Raw genomic sequence first — 17172 nt, 5'->3', positions numbered from 1 at the left:
CTTACATCAATGACTTAGATGAGGGGAGTGAGGACATGGTAGCTAAATTTGCAGATGACACAAAGATAGGTAGGAAAGTATGTTGTGAAGAGGACATGAGGATGGATTTAGATGGTTGAATGAGTGGGCAAAGATCTGGCAAATGGAGTTTAATGTGGGAAAATGTGAAGTTGTTCACTTTGGCAGGAAGAACAAAAAAGCAGCGTATTACTTAAATGGAGAACGGCTGCATAATTCTGAGGTGCAGAGGGATCTAGATGTGCTAGTGCATGAGTCACAAAAGGTTAGTATGCAGGTACAGCAAGTAATTAAGAAGGCTAATGGAATGCTATCCTTTATTACAAGAGGGATTGAACATAAAAGTAAGGATGTTATGCTTCAGTTATACGGGGCATTGGTGAGACCATATCTTGAATACTGTGTGCAGTTTTGGTCTTTTTTAAGGAAGAATGTAAATGAATTGGAGGCAGTTCAGAGGAGGTTTACTGGATTGATACCTGGAATGACTGGGTTGTCTTATGAGGAAAGAACAGACAGACTGGGCTTGTTTCCACTGGAGTTTAGAAGAGCAAGGGGTGATTTGATTGAAGTATACAAGATCCTGAATGGCCTTGACAAGGTGGACGTTGAAATGATGTTTCCTTTTGTGGGTGAGTCCAGAACTAGGGGGCACTGTTTTAAAATTAGGGGTTGCCCTTTTAGGACAGAGATGAGGAGAAATTTTTTTCCTTAGAGGGTTGTGCGACTTTGGAATTATCTGCCTCAGAAGGTGGTGGAGGCGGGGTCATTGAATAGTTTTAAGGCAGAGGTAGATAGATTCTTGTTCGGCAAGGGAATCAAAGGTTATTGGGGTTACATGGGAATGTGGAAATTGAAACACATGAAGATCAGCCATGATCTTATTGAATGGCAGAGCAGGCTCGAGGGGCTGAATGGTCTACTCCAGTTCCTATTTCTTATGTTCTCTATTTGGGATTTGAATCCACAACCTTCTGACTCATAGGTAAGAGTGCTACACTCAGCTGCAGCTGACACACTTCAAATTTAAGTTTTTTTTTATAGTCAGTACTAACGTTTGTCTTTTTATTACACATTCTGTACCTACACCTCCAATCTTGAGAAGGCATCATAAGAACCTCTGTGGTCCTCTGCTCCCTCTCTCAAGCCAACACTATTCATGCCTGAACTTGGGTGAGCAGGATATGGATCACATTTGGACACTGCAGCTTGGCTGAACCAACTGAGACAACTGGTCTTGTCACCATTTTTGAATCAGAGTCGCTGGAGAACAATCCACCCTCCCCTCACCTGGTTTCAACGGTACTGAGGTTAGCTTTTTAGAACAAGATCAATCGATGCTGCACAGATGGGAACATTGCTGATGGGAATGGCTCACCAGGCAGTGGATCGGAAGATGAGGAATAATTTCAGGTCAGCAAGAGGTCTTTCAACTTCTGGTCAACAATTGAAGAGTTAAAGTGAGCAGGGAGGTATAGACATGGCTTGGCATGGAGAGAACTTGACAGCAGAATAATTGAAGAGTGGTGTGATCAAAGGTTGTGGCTGCAATCCTACCTGCAGTTTCCAGAGGAAGTCTAGCCTGGCCGTTGATTCTACCTGCTGAGCGTGGAGATAGAGTGCCAGAACAAACACCGTGATAATAATAGGAGTCATGATCTTCAAGGCTACCTTTGAGAACTTCAGGGAGCTGTCATTAAGAAAGAAATAATTAAAATAAACAGCTGTAACTGAAGGTTTTTCCTTGCTGAGTTCTCTTATTACATCTGAAAAAAATTGATTGAAACATGCAAGAGCAATTTAAAAGCTGAATTCGGTCTAGGCAACTTATTGGAGTTCAGATGCTTCACAATTGGGTAGAATCATGTTTCTATTTGTTTCTGATGTTCTTCCCTCATCTTTACTCTTCCAAAGATTCGAAGTCATGCTGATTCCATTTCATTGTTAAATGACGCTTAAAATTTTGCACATTAACTTTTTTAGACAATTTAACCTATTATGTAAGTCACATTACTTTGCCATTGTTTTATCGCTTTCTCTGTGTAATTGAAAAATGTAAGTAAATTTAATTTAGTCATCTTAGCCTGATAATATGGCTACGTGTTTCCTGCTTTTCAGAGAGAACAGAAGTGCATCGTAAGCATCCAATCTGATCTCTGGTGCAAACTCACATTGCTGCTTTTTGCCTTGAATTCAAGGGCCTGAATGTTATTAAGAACTACTTTCGGTTCCAATCCTAGATCCTCCAGAGCTTGTCCACCCCCATTTCTCAGTCTGTCTCCCGCACAATGCACTGGAGCAGGAGATGACACAAGTAGAGCTGGTATTCATCTGCTGCTGGATCCCACCTGTGTGAGCTTTGGTGGGCTTATCAGTATGACATTTCCCTTCTCTCACACACTGCACCCCAGAGAAAACCTTGTTTGATTGACAGCTCCGGCTCCCTGATCTCTGTGGTCAATTTCACAATTTTTGTTTACACAAGGTTAAATGGTTTCAAGGGCTTTGTAGTTTCTGTTATTGATACTTTAAAGCATCTATTTGATTGACCCATTCATTACCCTGTAGTGAAAATACTTTTTTTTAACATAGTGGAAAGCAATGAGTGAATGACTTTTTAAAAGTTTTTTTTAAACACATCCTACTGCTACTATAGCATTCATTGGTTCTATGCAGTGTATAGTGGGTCAATGGGCATGGAAAAGCCATAGCCTAGCGTGGGGGAATGAGGGACCTTGGGGGTGGTGGGGGTGGGGTGGGGGGGCGGGGGGTTGTGGTGCCTTGGATCTGCACCTGAAGTGCTTTAATCTGCAAGACTACGGAGCCAATGCTGGAAGGTGGGATTAAAATGGGCGGCTAGTTTTTTTTTGGCAGACACAATGGGCTGAATGGCTCTTTCTGTGCTGTAACTTTTCTATGGTTCTATGGGTGGAGGGGCATAGCTTGGCATAGGGGGCAGGAGGTGCCATAAGGGGGCACTGGAGGTGGCATGGATGGGGCATGGGGAATGGGTGGGGGGTTGAGGGGGTGTGAGGGGTGTGGGCTAGAGGGCCTTCCTGTCTTTATTTTAACTGGGATGAAGTCCAACGACACCTAGGCAGGTCTTTTAAACAGCTTGCCTCTGCACCTGTCAGCCCCTGTGGCTCCGAAATCCTCCTTGGATTGGCTGGCCTCACTCCAGCCCGCACCCACCTCCCCAACCCCCAGTAACGAAGATCCTGCCTTTGCGGGCACTTTCTCCCAAGGCGGGCAGACCATGGTGGGAATTTTTCTGACTCCTGCTGCCCGCATCGGTGATAAATGTCCGGCCCAGCATTTCCAAGGACTACATTCAAACAGGTGACCCCAGCAGCACAAGAACACCAGGACAAACAAGACCTGACATTCCAGCTTCCAGCTTCTGAGCATCTGGCCAATACTGTCTCGAGTGAGGTACAAAGAAATGAACCACTTGAATTTATATTCTGTTTCCGTACTGTAAATTGAACATAGACCTATTACCAATAATTCCACCAACAGCAAATAACAAATTCCAACTGCTTTAAAGGTGCTGGCCTTTAATTTCCACTTGTAGGGTTTTTTTTTGCAGGGATTGCAAAATATTAATTTCATTTATCATTAAGATCCTACCAGGAAATTGGAGAAATAAATAACTATTGACTTGAAAGCGGTGAGGTGAGAAAATGAATCTCACTGGTGACATAAACAAGCAAACTTCGATTGTTAAACTTCATGTAACCCTTTCAGACCTTGTTCAAGAAGAAGCCAGACCCAGTCAACCTTCAGTCTTGAATCTAAACATGGGATATAATGAAATGATGGGCAGGATTTAGTGCATCCCCCAGAGGCCAGTTCAGAGGCAAGGGGGCAGTGTGATTGGAGGTTGCAGGGTGGAGGTCCAGCCGCCTTCCAGCCTGGAGGCCAACTGAGGCCCTTAAGGATTCTACCAGTGATGGGAGGGGGACTTACCACCTGGGAAGACCATAAACCTGTCATGTTTGCGTGCGGCCTTCACATGGGATGTGGGGGCTCATTTTCAGGTGCTCTATCCTTGACCATAGGACCCATCATCGAGAAGAGTAGCCACAGGAAGCCAGGCACCTGCTGTCGATCCACCTCCCTCCACCCATTGTCAGCACCCCTGCCCTGCTTCCCCGGGGAACACCATCCTGCTCCACTTACCTTGAGTCCAGAAGATCCATCACCAATCCTCAGTGTAGGACACAGTGAAATACTGGCAGTGGCCACCCTCCTGATGGCGCTGCCGGCACAGTAGAGCTGCCAGCCTCTGATTGGTTGGCAGCTCTTGGGGCCAGGATATCCGGCTGTGCAGCATCTGAATAACCTCGAAGGAGTTGGGAACCCCAGAGGCAAAGTTCCTACTGCCAAATGGGCACTTGATCCCAATGAGGCTCCCAGGGATTCGGTTGGCGAGGTTACCAGATTTCATTGAAGAAATTGGTCCCCCACCGTCCATATTAGATTCCGCTCAATGTATTTGAACTGTTAATTTTATTGGCCATCTACTGACAGGACTATATGATGTCAGGTGCTGTCAGGGGGCCGCATTTAAAACAAAAAATATTTAGTGATCACAAAATCTTATTCCTTTCAACTATTTTATACCAATTAGGCAGCACCTTCCAAACCCATGACCACTACCATCTAGGAGGACAAGGGCAGCAGGCACATAGGAACACCGCCACCTGGAAGTGCCCCTCCAAATCACTCACCATCCTGACTTGGAAATATATCGCCATTCCTTCACTGTCATTGGATCAAAATCCTGGAACTCCCTCCCTAACAGCACTGTGGGTGTACCTACACCACATGGACTGCAGCGCTTCTAGGAAGCAGCTCATCACCACCTTCTCAAGGGCAACTAGGGATGGGCAACAAATGCTGGCCCAGCCAGCGAAGCCCACATCCCGTGAATGAATTTTTAAAAATTGTCATCTGTTATTGGCGAAACACAAGCCTCTTCTTCCTCCTACCATTCTCTAGTGTTCTACACAAGGATAATGACCCATTTTTGCTTTTACTTGTGAGCAAATAGTGTCAGTCGTTTCAAAAACAAAAATACCTGGAAGAACTCAGCAGGTCTAACAGCATCTGCGGAGAGGAACACAGTTAACGTTTCGAGTCCATATGACTCTTCAACAGAACTAAGGAAAAATAGAAAAGAGGTGAAATATAAGCTGGTTTAAGGGGGGGCGGGGTGGGACAGGTGGAGCTGGATAGAGGGCCAGTGATAGGTGGAGATATCCAAAAGATGTCACAGACAAAAGGACAAAGAGGTGTTGACGGTGGTGATATTATCTAAGAAACGTGCTCATGGTGACATTAAGGGTAGAAAGCAGGATGAGCAAGGTACAGATGGCCCTAGTGGGGGTGGGGTGGGGGGGGGGGGAAGGGATCGAAATAGGCTAAAAGGTGGATGAAAATACATTTAAAAATAATGGAAATAGGTGGGAAAAGAAAAATATATATTAATTATTGGAAAAAGGGGGATCAGAAAGGGGGTGGGGATGAGTCCAGAATGAATATTGAGTTCAACAACTTTAGATCATGAACTTCTCCTCCATCCCAACCCCCTTTCCAATTCCCTTTTTTTCTAATAATTTAATTCTATCCATTGATTTTCCCACCTATTTCCATTATTTTTAAATGTATTTCCATCCATTGTTTTATCTCTACCTTTTAGCCTATTTCGATCCCTTCCCCCCACCCCACCCCCACTAGGGCTATCTGTACCTTGCTCGTCCTGCTTTCTACCCTTAATGTCACCATTAACACATCCTTTAGCTAATATCACCACCATCAACACCTCTTTGTCCTTTTGTCTGTGACATCTTTTGGCAATCTCCACCTATCAATGGCCCTCTATCTAGCTCTACCTGTCCCACTCACCCTTAAACCAGCTTATATTTCACCTCTTTTCTATTTTTCCTTAGTTCTGGTGAATAGTCATACAGATTCGAACTGTTAACTGTGTTCCTCTCCGCAGATGCCGTCAGACCTGCTGAAATTTTCCAGGTATTTTTGTTTTTGCATCGGATTTCCAGCATCCGCAGTTTTTTGTTTTTATCTTAGTGTCAGTTGTTTATTACACTTAGGTGGCCTTTACATGGAGATCTGCTATATTTGTGAACAGGGCAAACAACTGGGTGTTTCCTTAACCCATCAGATTGAAGGATCCTTACTGAGCCACACCAAATCTAAAATGGGAAGTGTAAATTAGAATATTTAATTCAATGTAAAATCCCTACAGAGAGCAAAATAGAGCAAGGGAAAGTAAGATAAGTTTAAGAGAGAGATGAAAAAGACAGAAGGGAACTTCAAATTTAAAAAAAGTTAATTTCTTAAAATTGCCAACAATAATTAAAATCTGAAGGACTGAGACTCCACACTTGTAAAAGTTAATGTTCATTTCCACAGATGTAATTAAAAGTTACTGTCATTAAAAATCGACTTACTCTTGAAAGGACAAGCCCTAAATATTTCTGCCACATTTACTGTGCACCTATTACATAAATACTCCAACCACATGTTTTAATTCTGAATCTCTCAGCAAGGCACTGGTTCAGTGAATTTTCTGGAAGAACAGAGCACCTTGGACAGCTATTTCCAATTTCCAAACTTTATTGCGCACTTGCAGTCAAATTTTCTGACTAATTTACACTTCAGTAATGCTGATGGCCTTACCATTATTGCCACTGTAAGGTCTACAACATTACTGAGGACTGAGCTGACAAACCTGTATTTATAATAAATGAAATGCACTCAGGATAATACTCACCAAGTCCATGTTCCATTGGAAGGGCTACTGGAGAAGAAAAGAAAGATTCAGTCAGAAATAATTTACAGAAAGCTTTGTGAATCGCTCCCGAATAATTCCAAGTATTCTGGTGGGTCAGGTTGGAAATTTTCCTCTGAAGTGCAGTGTGTTTATAAAGAATGGTTTTACAGTCGCGATACCCTCGGAGTACTAAGAAGGTCTTCCAATCAGTCAGTTATGTTTTTTTATTCTTCCATAAAGTGTGGGTGTCGCTGACAAAGCCAGCATTTGTTTCCCATCCCTAATTGCCTTTGATCTGAATGGTTTGCTAGGCCATTTCAGAGGGCAGTTAAGATTCACCCACATTGCTGTAAATCTGGAGTCCCATGTAGGCCAGACAAGATAAGGACATCAGGTTTCCTTCCCTAAAGGACATGAGTGAACGTGTTTCTTATGATAATTGATGATGTTTCTATGAGAATCATGACCGGGACTAGCCTTTCATTTCAGAATTATTAATTAATTGGATTAAATATTGTTGAAAAGAGAGACATGTTGATGAAGCTTTTTGCCTTGCATGCATCGGGATAAATGCAAGAATTCCAAATTTCAAACAATCACAACAATTTATATTACAGCAGAAAAGGATGCCGATTGGTTGGCAGGTCAACTCTTGTTGGCCGAGTTGTTGTCATGGAGAAAACAATGGGGAATTACAGGCTCGCCAAGCTCCTAGGTAATTCAAAAAGGGCACAAGGCTTAAGCATATTACTTTTGCTTGCAGAGAACAGATCCCTGCATATGAATGTATGTCGCTTCCAGGTAGTACTTGCTGAACAATCCTGAGTGTGCTAATAGCTACACTAACAACCGATTTGAGATAATCAGTCGAGCTCGTCACATGGCTCATTCACAATTGCTAGAAGTTCCAATCCAGATAGTTGAGCACAAAAAACTAAGCTGACACTCCCAGTGTCAGTACTGAGGGAGAGCTGCACTGATAGAGGTGCCACCTTTGGAGGAAGAATAGGGAAGTTCTCTCCAGTGTCGTGGCCAATATTTATTACTCAAACAACATCATTCAAAAAAAAGACAGATTTTTCTGCCTTTATCACATTGTTATTTGTGGAAGTTTGCTAGATTACAAATTGGCTGCTGTGTTTTCCACATTACAATGGTGACTTCACTTTAAAAATACCTCATTGGCTGTAATGCACTTTGGGCTCTCCTGAAGCGTGGAATGTGAATGCAAGCCTTTTTTTTGTCAAGGCAGCTAGATCTGTGTCGCTCAAAGACAAAATCGCCCCAAGTAATTCCTTGTGGGGACCCTTGCTCATTCTGCCTAAAACCTTCACTTCTTTTCCCCGTCAAGGACTGGACTGTCCTGCTGGGGAGTTCCAGAATATTCCTGTGTTTATTTTCCTCTTACAGTTGCCGCTGGAACAGAACTTCCCACTTTAACAGTGGGGGAGATCTCTGTACGAGCCATCATTCATGAGCTAATGTGACATAACAAAAGGCAGCAAGGAGGCAGACACCAATAACTGCACTTGATTACCATTCATGAATTATGGGGCCAATTCAGTTCTACACAATTCACGTTTCTATTTTACTCCAAAGACCCATTTTGATTCTACTCATTAATCAGCCACTGTTTGCATGTTCCCTTCTGTTGCATTAGTATTTCACTTCGTCAAACAACGTTGTGATATCCTACAAGCAAGAGATGGTAATAGGATGTAAAATCAATCAGAAAGCACATGTGTTCATGTTCAAATGTCAACGTGGATTTCAGTAAAATGTGTAAAGTAAATATTTGGGTTGGACAAATGCACTGCTCGGGATAGCACTGGCTGATTGACCATAGTTTTTAAAAAAAATATTCATTCATGGGATGTGGGCTTTGCTATCTGGGCCAGCATTATTGCCCATCCCCAGTTGCCCTTGAGAAGGTGGTGTTGAGCTGCCTTCTTGAACCGCTGCAGTCCATGTGGTGTAGGTACATCCACAGTGCTGTTAGGAAGGGAGTTCCAGGATTTTGACTCAGCAACAGTGAAGAAACGGCGATATATTTCCAAGGTGGTGAATGACTTGGAGGGGAACTTGCAAGTGGTGGTGTTCCTACCTATCTGCTGCTCTTGTCCTTCTAGATGCTAGTGGTCATGGGTTTGGAAGGTGTTGTTGAAGGAGCGTTGGTGAATTCCTGCGGTGCACCTTGTAGATGGTACACACTGCTGCTACTGTGCGTCGGTGGCAGAGGGAGTGAATGTTTGTGGATGTGGTACCAATCAAGCGGACTGCTTTGTCCTGGATGGTGTCCAGCTTCTTCAGTGTTGTAGGAGCTGCACTCATCCAGGCAAGTGGGGAGTATTCCATCACACTCCTGACTTGTGCCTTGTAGATGCTGGACAGGCTTTGGGGAGTCAGGAGGTGAGTTCCTCATCGCATGATTCCTAGCCGCTACCCTGTTCTTGCAGCCACAGTATTTATATGACTAGTCCAGTTCAGTTTCTGGTTAGTGGTAACCCCCAGGATGTTGATAGTGGAGGAATCAGTGATAGTAATGCCATTGAACGTCATGGGGCAATGATTGGATTCTTTCTTGTTGGAGATGGTCATTGCCTGACACTTGTGTGGCACGAATGTTACTTGCCACTTGTCAGCCCAACCCTGGATATTGTCCAGGTCTTGCTGCATTTGGACATGGACTGCTTCAGTATCTGAGGAGTCACGAATGGTGCTGAACATTGTGCAATCATCAGCGAACATCCCCACTTCTGACCTTATGATGGAAAGAAGGTCATTAATGAAGCAGCTGAAGATGGTTGGGCCGAGGACACTACCCTGAGGAACTCCTGCAGTGATGCCCTGGAGCTGAGATGACTGACCTCCAACAACCACAACCCTCTTCCTTTGTGCTAGGTATGCCTCCAAGTAGCGGAGAGATTTCCCCCTGATTCCCATTGACTCCAGTTTTGGTAGGGCTCCTTGATGCCACACTCGGTCAAATGCTGCCTTGATGTCAAGGACAGTCACTCTCACCTCACCTCGGGATTTCAGCTCTTTTGTCCATGTTTGAACCAAGGCTGTAATGAGGTCAGGAGCTGAGTGGCCCTGGCGGAACATAAACTGGGCATCAGTGAGCAGGTTATTGCTAAGCAAGTGCCGCTTGATAGTATTGTTGATGACCCCTTCCATTACTTTACTGATGATCAAGAGTAGACAGATGGGGCGGTAATTGGCCGGGTTGCATTTGTCCTGCTTTTTGTGTACAGAACATACCTGGGCAATTTTCCACATAGCTGGGTAGCTGCCAGTGTTGTAGCTGTACAGGAATAGCTTGGCTAGGGGTGCAGTAAGTTCTGGAGCACAAGTCTTCAGTACTATTGCAGGAATATTGTCAAGGCCCAGAGCCTTTGCAGTATCCAGTGCTTTCAGCCGTTTCTTGATATCATGTGAAGTGAATTGAATTAGCTGAAGACTGACATCTGTGATGCTGGGGACCTCCAGAGGAGGCCAAGATGGATCATCCACTTGGCACTTCTGGCTGATGATTGTTGCGAATGCTTCAGACTTATCTTTTGCACTGCTGTGCTGGGCTCCTCCTTCATTGAGGATGGGGATATTTGTGGAGCTTCCTCCTACAGTGAATTGTTTAATTGTCCACCACCATTCACGACTGAAGAGCTTAGATCTGATCCGTTGGTTGTGGAATTGCTTAGCTCTGTCTATCACTTGCTGCTTATGCTGTTTGGCATGCAAATAGTCCTGTGTTATAGCTTCACCAGGTTGACACCTCATTTTTAGGTATGCCTGGTGCTGCTCCTGGCAAGCCCTCCTGCACTCTTCATTGAAACAGGGTTGATCCCCTGGCTTGATGGTAATGGTAGAGTGGGGGATATGCCGGGTCATTAGGTTACAGATTGTGCTCGAGTACAATTCTGCTGATGCTGATGGCCCACAGCGCCTCATGGATGCCCAGTCTTGAGTTGCTAGATCTGTTCAAAATCTATCCTATTTAGCTCAGTGGTAGTGCCACACAACACGATGGAGGGTATCCTCAATGTGAAGATGGGACTTCATCTCCACAATGACTGTACGGTCGTTACTCCTACTGATACTGTCATGGACAAATGTATCTGCAGCAGGCAGGTTGGTGAGGATGAGGTCAAGTATGTTTTTCCCTCTTGTTGGTTCCCTCACCACCTGCCGCAGACCCAGTCTAGCAGCTATGTCCTTTAGGACCCGGCCAGCTCGGTCAGTAGTGGTGCTACCGAGCCACTCTTGGTGATGGACATTGAAGTCCCCCACCCAGAGAACATTCTGCACCCTTGCCATCCTCAGTGCTTCCTCCAAGTGACATTCAACATGGAGGAGCACTGATTCATCAGCTGAGGGAGGGCAGTACATGGTAATCACCAGGAGGTTTCCTTGCCCATGTTTGACCTGGTGCCATGAGACCTCGTTGGGTCCGGAGTCGATGTTGAGGACTCCCAGTGCAACTCCCTCCCGACTGTATAACACTGTGCTGCCACCTCTGCTGGGTCTGTCCTGCCAGTGGGACAGGTCATACCCAGGGATGGTGATGGTGGTGTCTGGGTCATTGTCTGTAAGGTGTGATTCTGTGAGGATGACTACGTCAGGCTGTTGCTTGACTAGTCTGTGAGGCAGCTCTTCCAATTTCGGCACTAACCCCCAGATGTTAGTCAGGAGGACTTTGCAGGGTCGACAGGGCTGTGATTGCCATTGTTGTTTCTGGTGTTACTGGTTATTTCAGTAAAACAGAACCATAATCTTCCTGGTCCTTTTGATTATAGTCAGAACCCGACATTCAAAAACCCGTAATATATTTGAAATATTGAAACTAAGGCTAATTGTTTGACTTGAGCATCATACAAACTTCTGCATGTGAGCCAGTGATACTGGGAGGTGCCAGAACATGGTCCTTACAACACGTTATTGGGTTGAACTTTAACCCTTTCACCTTTCAGCTGTTGTAATGTAACCTTGCAACATTGGATGAAAGACAAACGAAGATATTTTCTTCATGGCAGTAATTTAGGAGCTGTGATGTTGCAAAGGAATTTACATGTCCAGATACACATATCACTAGAAACTAGTGCAAAACTATGAAAAGTAATCAAAAAGCCGAATTAAAAAAAAGAAAAGAAATACCTGCATGTATGTAGTCATTTGTTAGCACAGAACTGGATTACTGCTGAAAAAAGACATGTTGTCGAAGCTTTTCATCTTGCACCCATCAGGACAATTAGCAAGAATACCAACATTAGATGTGTTTTTGCGATTGGGCAACATTTACTAAACAATCTGCGTTATTGAGGGAGTGTTGCACTGTTAGCGGTGCCATTTTTCCAATGACATGTTAAACCGAGTCCCCATCTGCCCTCTCAGATGGAAGTAAAGAATCCTATGACATTTTTATAAAAAGAGCATTCACTCTGGTGTCTTGGCCAGTATTTATCCCTGAACCAACATCACTAAAATTGATGACCTGGTTATTTATTTCATTGCTGTTTGTGGCAGCTTTCTGTGCACAAATTGAGTGCAGCATTCCCTCCATTGCAACACTAACTGCACTTTGCTTTGAAGGTTGTCCTGTGAGTATGAAAGGCGCTATGTAAATAAAAGCCCCTTTTACATATACAACCTTTACAGGGGAGGTGATGGGGTGCTGGTATTTTCATTGGACTAGCAATCCAGAGACCCCGAGTAATGCTCTGGGGACCAGGGCTTGAATCCTATCACAGCAGATGGTGGAATATGAATGCAATCACCAAAAAAAAAGTATGAAATTGAAAGTCTAGTGAAGACCATGAAACCATTGTCACAAAAACCCATCTGGCTCACTGATGTCCTTTAGGGAAGGAAATCTGCCATCGGGTCTGGCCTACATGTGACTCCAGACCCACAGCATTACGGTTGACTCTGAAATGGCCTAGCAAGAGTTGTATCAAACTGCTACAAAGGAAATAAGGAATGGAACCTGACATCGATGCAGGCACCAGAAACAACAACGCAGCACTGTGGGTGTACCTACACCAGATGGACAATGGTTCAAGAAGGCAGCTCACCACCACCTTCTCAAAGGTAATTAGGGATGGGCAATAAATGCTGGCCTAGCCAGTTATGCTCACCTCCCATGGTTGGATTAAAAAATACAATTCTTATTACAAGATTGATCTCTGGGGATAATGCTGATGGATGAAGTGTTTTCAAAAAGTATGTCGACCACCTATCATTCTTCAAGCGTTTCTGTCACACCTGTCATGAGCTGTTTATCAGGCAGTGTTGGGTGAAGAAGGGCTCTTGACAAGGATACTGGAAAAACTCCCTGCTCTTCACCTGATGGTTCCAGGGATCTACTGGAGACGCAGAAAGGGCCTTGGTTTTACCAAGTGTACAGAGGAGATGACTCAGTTCGGGAACAATCTGCCCATTTAGCGAGACAACTGTAAGGAAGTTAGAAAATGCTGACCATACACAGTAGGTTTATTGGTATGTGTCAACAGAAAGTATTGACACCTGGCACATTAAACTGCCTTCACTCATTCTAGATGCTGATACATCAGTGTTTGCTGCCTGCATGTCACACTGGCAAATTTCTTTTTGAATTTAAGAAACCTTACAGCTCTCATAAGTTAAACATAAAACCAATGGTCTTGCAGTTACTCCCTGTTCCTCCAGCTATCTTTATATTATTGCACTAGATCTGCTGATCTTCCAACTCATCCCTTATTCATACCTTAGTCATATTTTGTTCCTATTTTACATAACCTTAGGTTGGAGTCGGCGAGGGGACTCAGAAGTTAATCCAGGAAACAAATGGTTAACAGCCTGGATGAGTGCAACACTCAAGAAGCTCGACACCATCCAGGGCAAAGCAGCCCGTTTGATTGGCACCCCATCCACCACCTTAAAGATTCACTTCCTCCACCAACGACACACTGTGGTATCAGTGTGTGCCATCTACGAGATGCACTGCAGCAACTCACCAAGGCTCCTTAGGCAGCACCTTCCAAACCCATTACCTCTACCACCTAAAAGGACAAGGGCAGCAGATTCTTGGAACACCACCACCTGCAAGTCACTCATCATCCTGACTTGGAACTATATCGGTGTACCTTCACTGTTGCTGGATCAAAATCCTAGAACTCCCTTCCTAATACCACTGTGGGTGTACCTACACCACATGGACTGCAGTGGTTCAAGCAGGCAACTCACCGCTACCTTCTCAAGGGCAATTAGGGGTGGAAAGCAAATGCTGGCATTGTCAATGATGCTCATATGCCATGGAAGAATAAAAAAAAACCATTATGCTGACATAAGAAAAGCTAAGAGTTTCTAGGAACAGGAAAAGCCATTATATGTAAAACCAATCTGTCCATTTTTTCTAGATTAAGTTCCACTTGGAGAAAGGAAGAACTTGTATTTATAAAACTTCTTACTGGACTTCAGGATGTCCCAAAGTGCTTTGCAGTCAAGTCACAGTAGGAAACACAGCAACCAATTTTCAAAAAGCAAGACCCCACAAACAGCAATGTGATAATGACTAAGTAATCTGTTTTAAGTATTAGTTGGGAAATATATATTGGCCAGGAAGCTAGGGAGAGCTCCCTGGCTCTTCCCTGAAATAATGCCATGGGACCTTTTGCGTCCACCTGAGAGGGCGGACAGGATTTAACCTTAACCTCTGAAAGACAGCACCTCCAACAGTGCAGCTGTCTCTCTGTACTGCACTAGGGCTGCCTTCCTGGATAATGTGTTCAAGTCATGTGGCAAGGGGAGGATGTTCAGGGTGCACAATATGTTATGACACTGGTAGATACATTTATAAAGAATGTCACTGCATATAACACAAAGGAAATATTCCCCTTGCCCCTCAATACCTCCTCTCCAGAAATGAATTCAACTATGCCATTAATTTATTCATTGGGTTTTTTTATCCTTAGTAGCATATCCAACTCTTATCATCTGTCAGGCATAAAGGCTATTCTGTTAATTGGACTACTTCACACTTCTAACATTATTTTCAAACTGCCATGTTCTTGCCCAATCACTTAAGCTGTCTATACAGCACAGAAAGAGGCCATTTGGCCCATTGAGCCTGTGGCAGGTCTTTGAAAGCACTATCCAATTAGTCCTGTTCCCCTACTCTTTCTCCACAGTCCTGCCAAATTTTTTGTTTCAAGTATTTATCCAACTCCCTTTTGAAAGTTTTTATTGAATCTGCTTCCATCATCTCTTCAGCAGTAGGGAGGTTCTGCTGGAACTATATAAAACATTAGTTCGACCCCAATGTGAGTACTATGTGCAGTTCTGGTCACATCATTACAGAAAGGATGTAGTTGCACTGGAGAGGGAAAGAGGAGATTTACAAGGGCATTGCCAGGACTGGAAAATTGCAGCAATGAGGAGAAATTAGATAGGCTGGGGCTGTTCTCCTTGGAACAGAGGAGGCTGAGGGGAGATTTGATTGAGATCTACAAAATTGTGAGGCCTGGATGGAATAGATGGGAAGGGCCTGTTTACTTTAGCAGACAGAACAAAGAACAAAGAACAAAGAAAAGTACAGCACAGGAACAGGCCCTTCGGCCCTCCAAGCCTGCGCTGATCATATTGCCTGTCAACTAAAACATTTTGCACTTCCGGCATCCGTATCCCTCTATTCCCATCCTATTCATGTATTTACATGGACAGGTCAGTGACTAGGGGAGATGAGGAAAAGTCTTTACACCCAGAGGGTTGTAGGGGTCTGGAACTCACTCTTTGAAAGGGTAGTAGAGGTAGAAACCCTCAACTTACTTAAAAGGTGATCTAGATATGCACCTGAAGTGCCGTAACCTGCAGGGCTATGGACCAAATGCTAGGGACTAGGCTGGGTGGCTCATTTTTTGGTCAGTGGAGACACGATGGGCCAAGTAGCCTCTTTCTGTGCTGTAAACTTTCTATGATTCTACATTTCAGATCGTAACAATTCCCTGCATAAAAACATTCTCCTAATCTCCCCTTTGATTATTTTGTCAATTATCTTAAGAATGTTCTCTGGTCACTGTCCCTCCTGCAACTGGAACGGTTTCTCCTTATTTAATTTATCCAAAAAAAAATCATCATTTTGAGTACCTCCATTAAACCTCACTATAACCTACACAGTTCTAAGGACAATCCCAGTTTATCCAGTCTCTCTACTTGACTGAAATTCCTCATTGCTGGCAGATTTTCAAGATATGAAGGCAGAGCTTCCCAAAGTGTAGGGTCACGAGATGAGATTTTAGGGTTGTGAGCTCCAAGGAAGCAATGGCTGAACTGAGTGCGAACGGCTGGGAGACCCCTTTAAATCCTTGCATTTTTTCTATTGGTGGGTGTGGCCTAACCGATCAATCTTTGAGGCCTGATTGTTGCTGCCAAAAAAGCCTGAGAAAGGTAGGGGTGCTTTTTTTAAAACCTTGCAGTTTAAACACTTCCCAAGATACTCAACCTCACTCTGACCCCACCCCCTCAACGGCTGAAGCCCATCTTCCCTCACTCAACAGCTGGAACCCAACCCCTATCCCTCACTCAACAGCTGGAGCCCAACCCCCATCCCTCACTCAATAGCTGAAGCCCAACCCCCATCCCTCACTCAACAGCTGGAGCCCAATCCCCATCCCTCACTCAACAGCTGAAGCCGAACCCCCATCCCTCACTCAACAGCTGAAGCCCAACCCCCATCCCTCACTTAACAGCTGGAACCCAACCCCTATCCCTCACTCAACAGCTGGAGCCCAACCCCCATCCCTCACTCAACAGCTGAAGCCCAACCCCCATCCCTCACTCAACAGCTGGAGCCCAACCCCCATCCCTCACTCAACAGCTGGAGCCCAACCCCCATCCCTCATTCAACAGCTGAAACCCAACCCTCATCCCTCACTCAACAGCTGAAACCCAATCCCCATCCCTCACTCAACAGCTGAAGCCCAACCCCCATCCCTCACTCAACAGCTGAAACCCAATCCCCATCCCTCACTCAACAGCTGAAGCCCAACCCCCATCCCTCACTCAACAGCTGGAGCCCAACCCCCACCCCTCACTCAACAACTGAAGCCTAAACCCCATCCCTCATTCAACAGCTGGAGCCCAACCTTCGTCCCTCACTCAACAGCTGGAGCCCAACTACCCGCCCTTCCCAGCTCACTGACTGTCACACCCCATCCGCACCCCACACACAAATTTTCACTCGAGGATCATGCAAAGTCTGGTGCGTTAAAATGCGGTCACACTGGGAAATAGTTTGGCAAGCACTGCACTGCATTAAGGGCTAAGACTGGTAAATAGTGAGTAACTATATCTGCTGGTTTGGGAGTCCTAGGCTAAGGGGC

General features: G+C 44.7%; 1 protein-coding gene across 3 annotated transcripts in view; it reads right to left on the bottom strand.

Annotated features, from left to right (window-relative positions):
* Positions 1–17172, bottom strand: part of adcy5 (adenylate cyclase 5) — a 368070-nt gene that overhangs the window by 19876 nt on the left and 331022 nt on the right. For all 3 annotated transcript variants that reach the window (XM_041200521.1, XM_041200522.1, XM_041200523.1), the window contains 2 exons: positions 6818–6844; positions 1576–1708 (listed from right to left, as the gene is read on the bottom strand). In XM_041200521.1, the coding sequence (XP_041056455.1) occupies positions 1576–1708; positions 6818–6844 (160 nt within the window). The remainder of the gene's footprint in view (positions 1–1575; positions 1709–6817; positions 6845–17172) is intronic.

This window comes from Carcharodon carcharias, chromosome 12, assembly GCF_017639515.1.
Source record: "Carcharodon carcharias isolate sCarCar2 chromosome 12, sCarCar2.pri, whole genome shotgun sequence".
Lineage (NCBI taxonomy): Eukaryota > Metazoa > Chordata > Chondrichthyes > Lamniformes > Lamnidae > Carcharodon > Carcharodon carcharias.
Note: the sequence above shows the minus strand (reverse complement) of the source record. Positions and strands in the feature narration are given on the sequence as shown.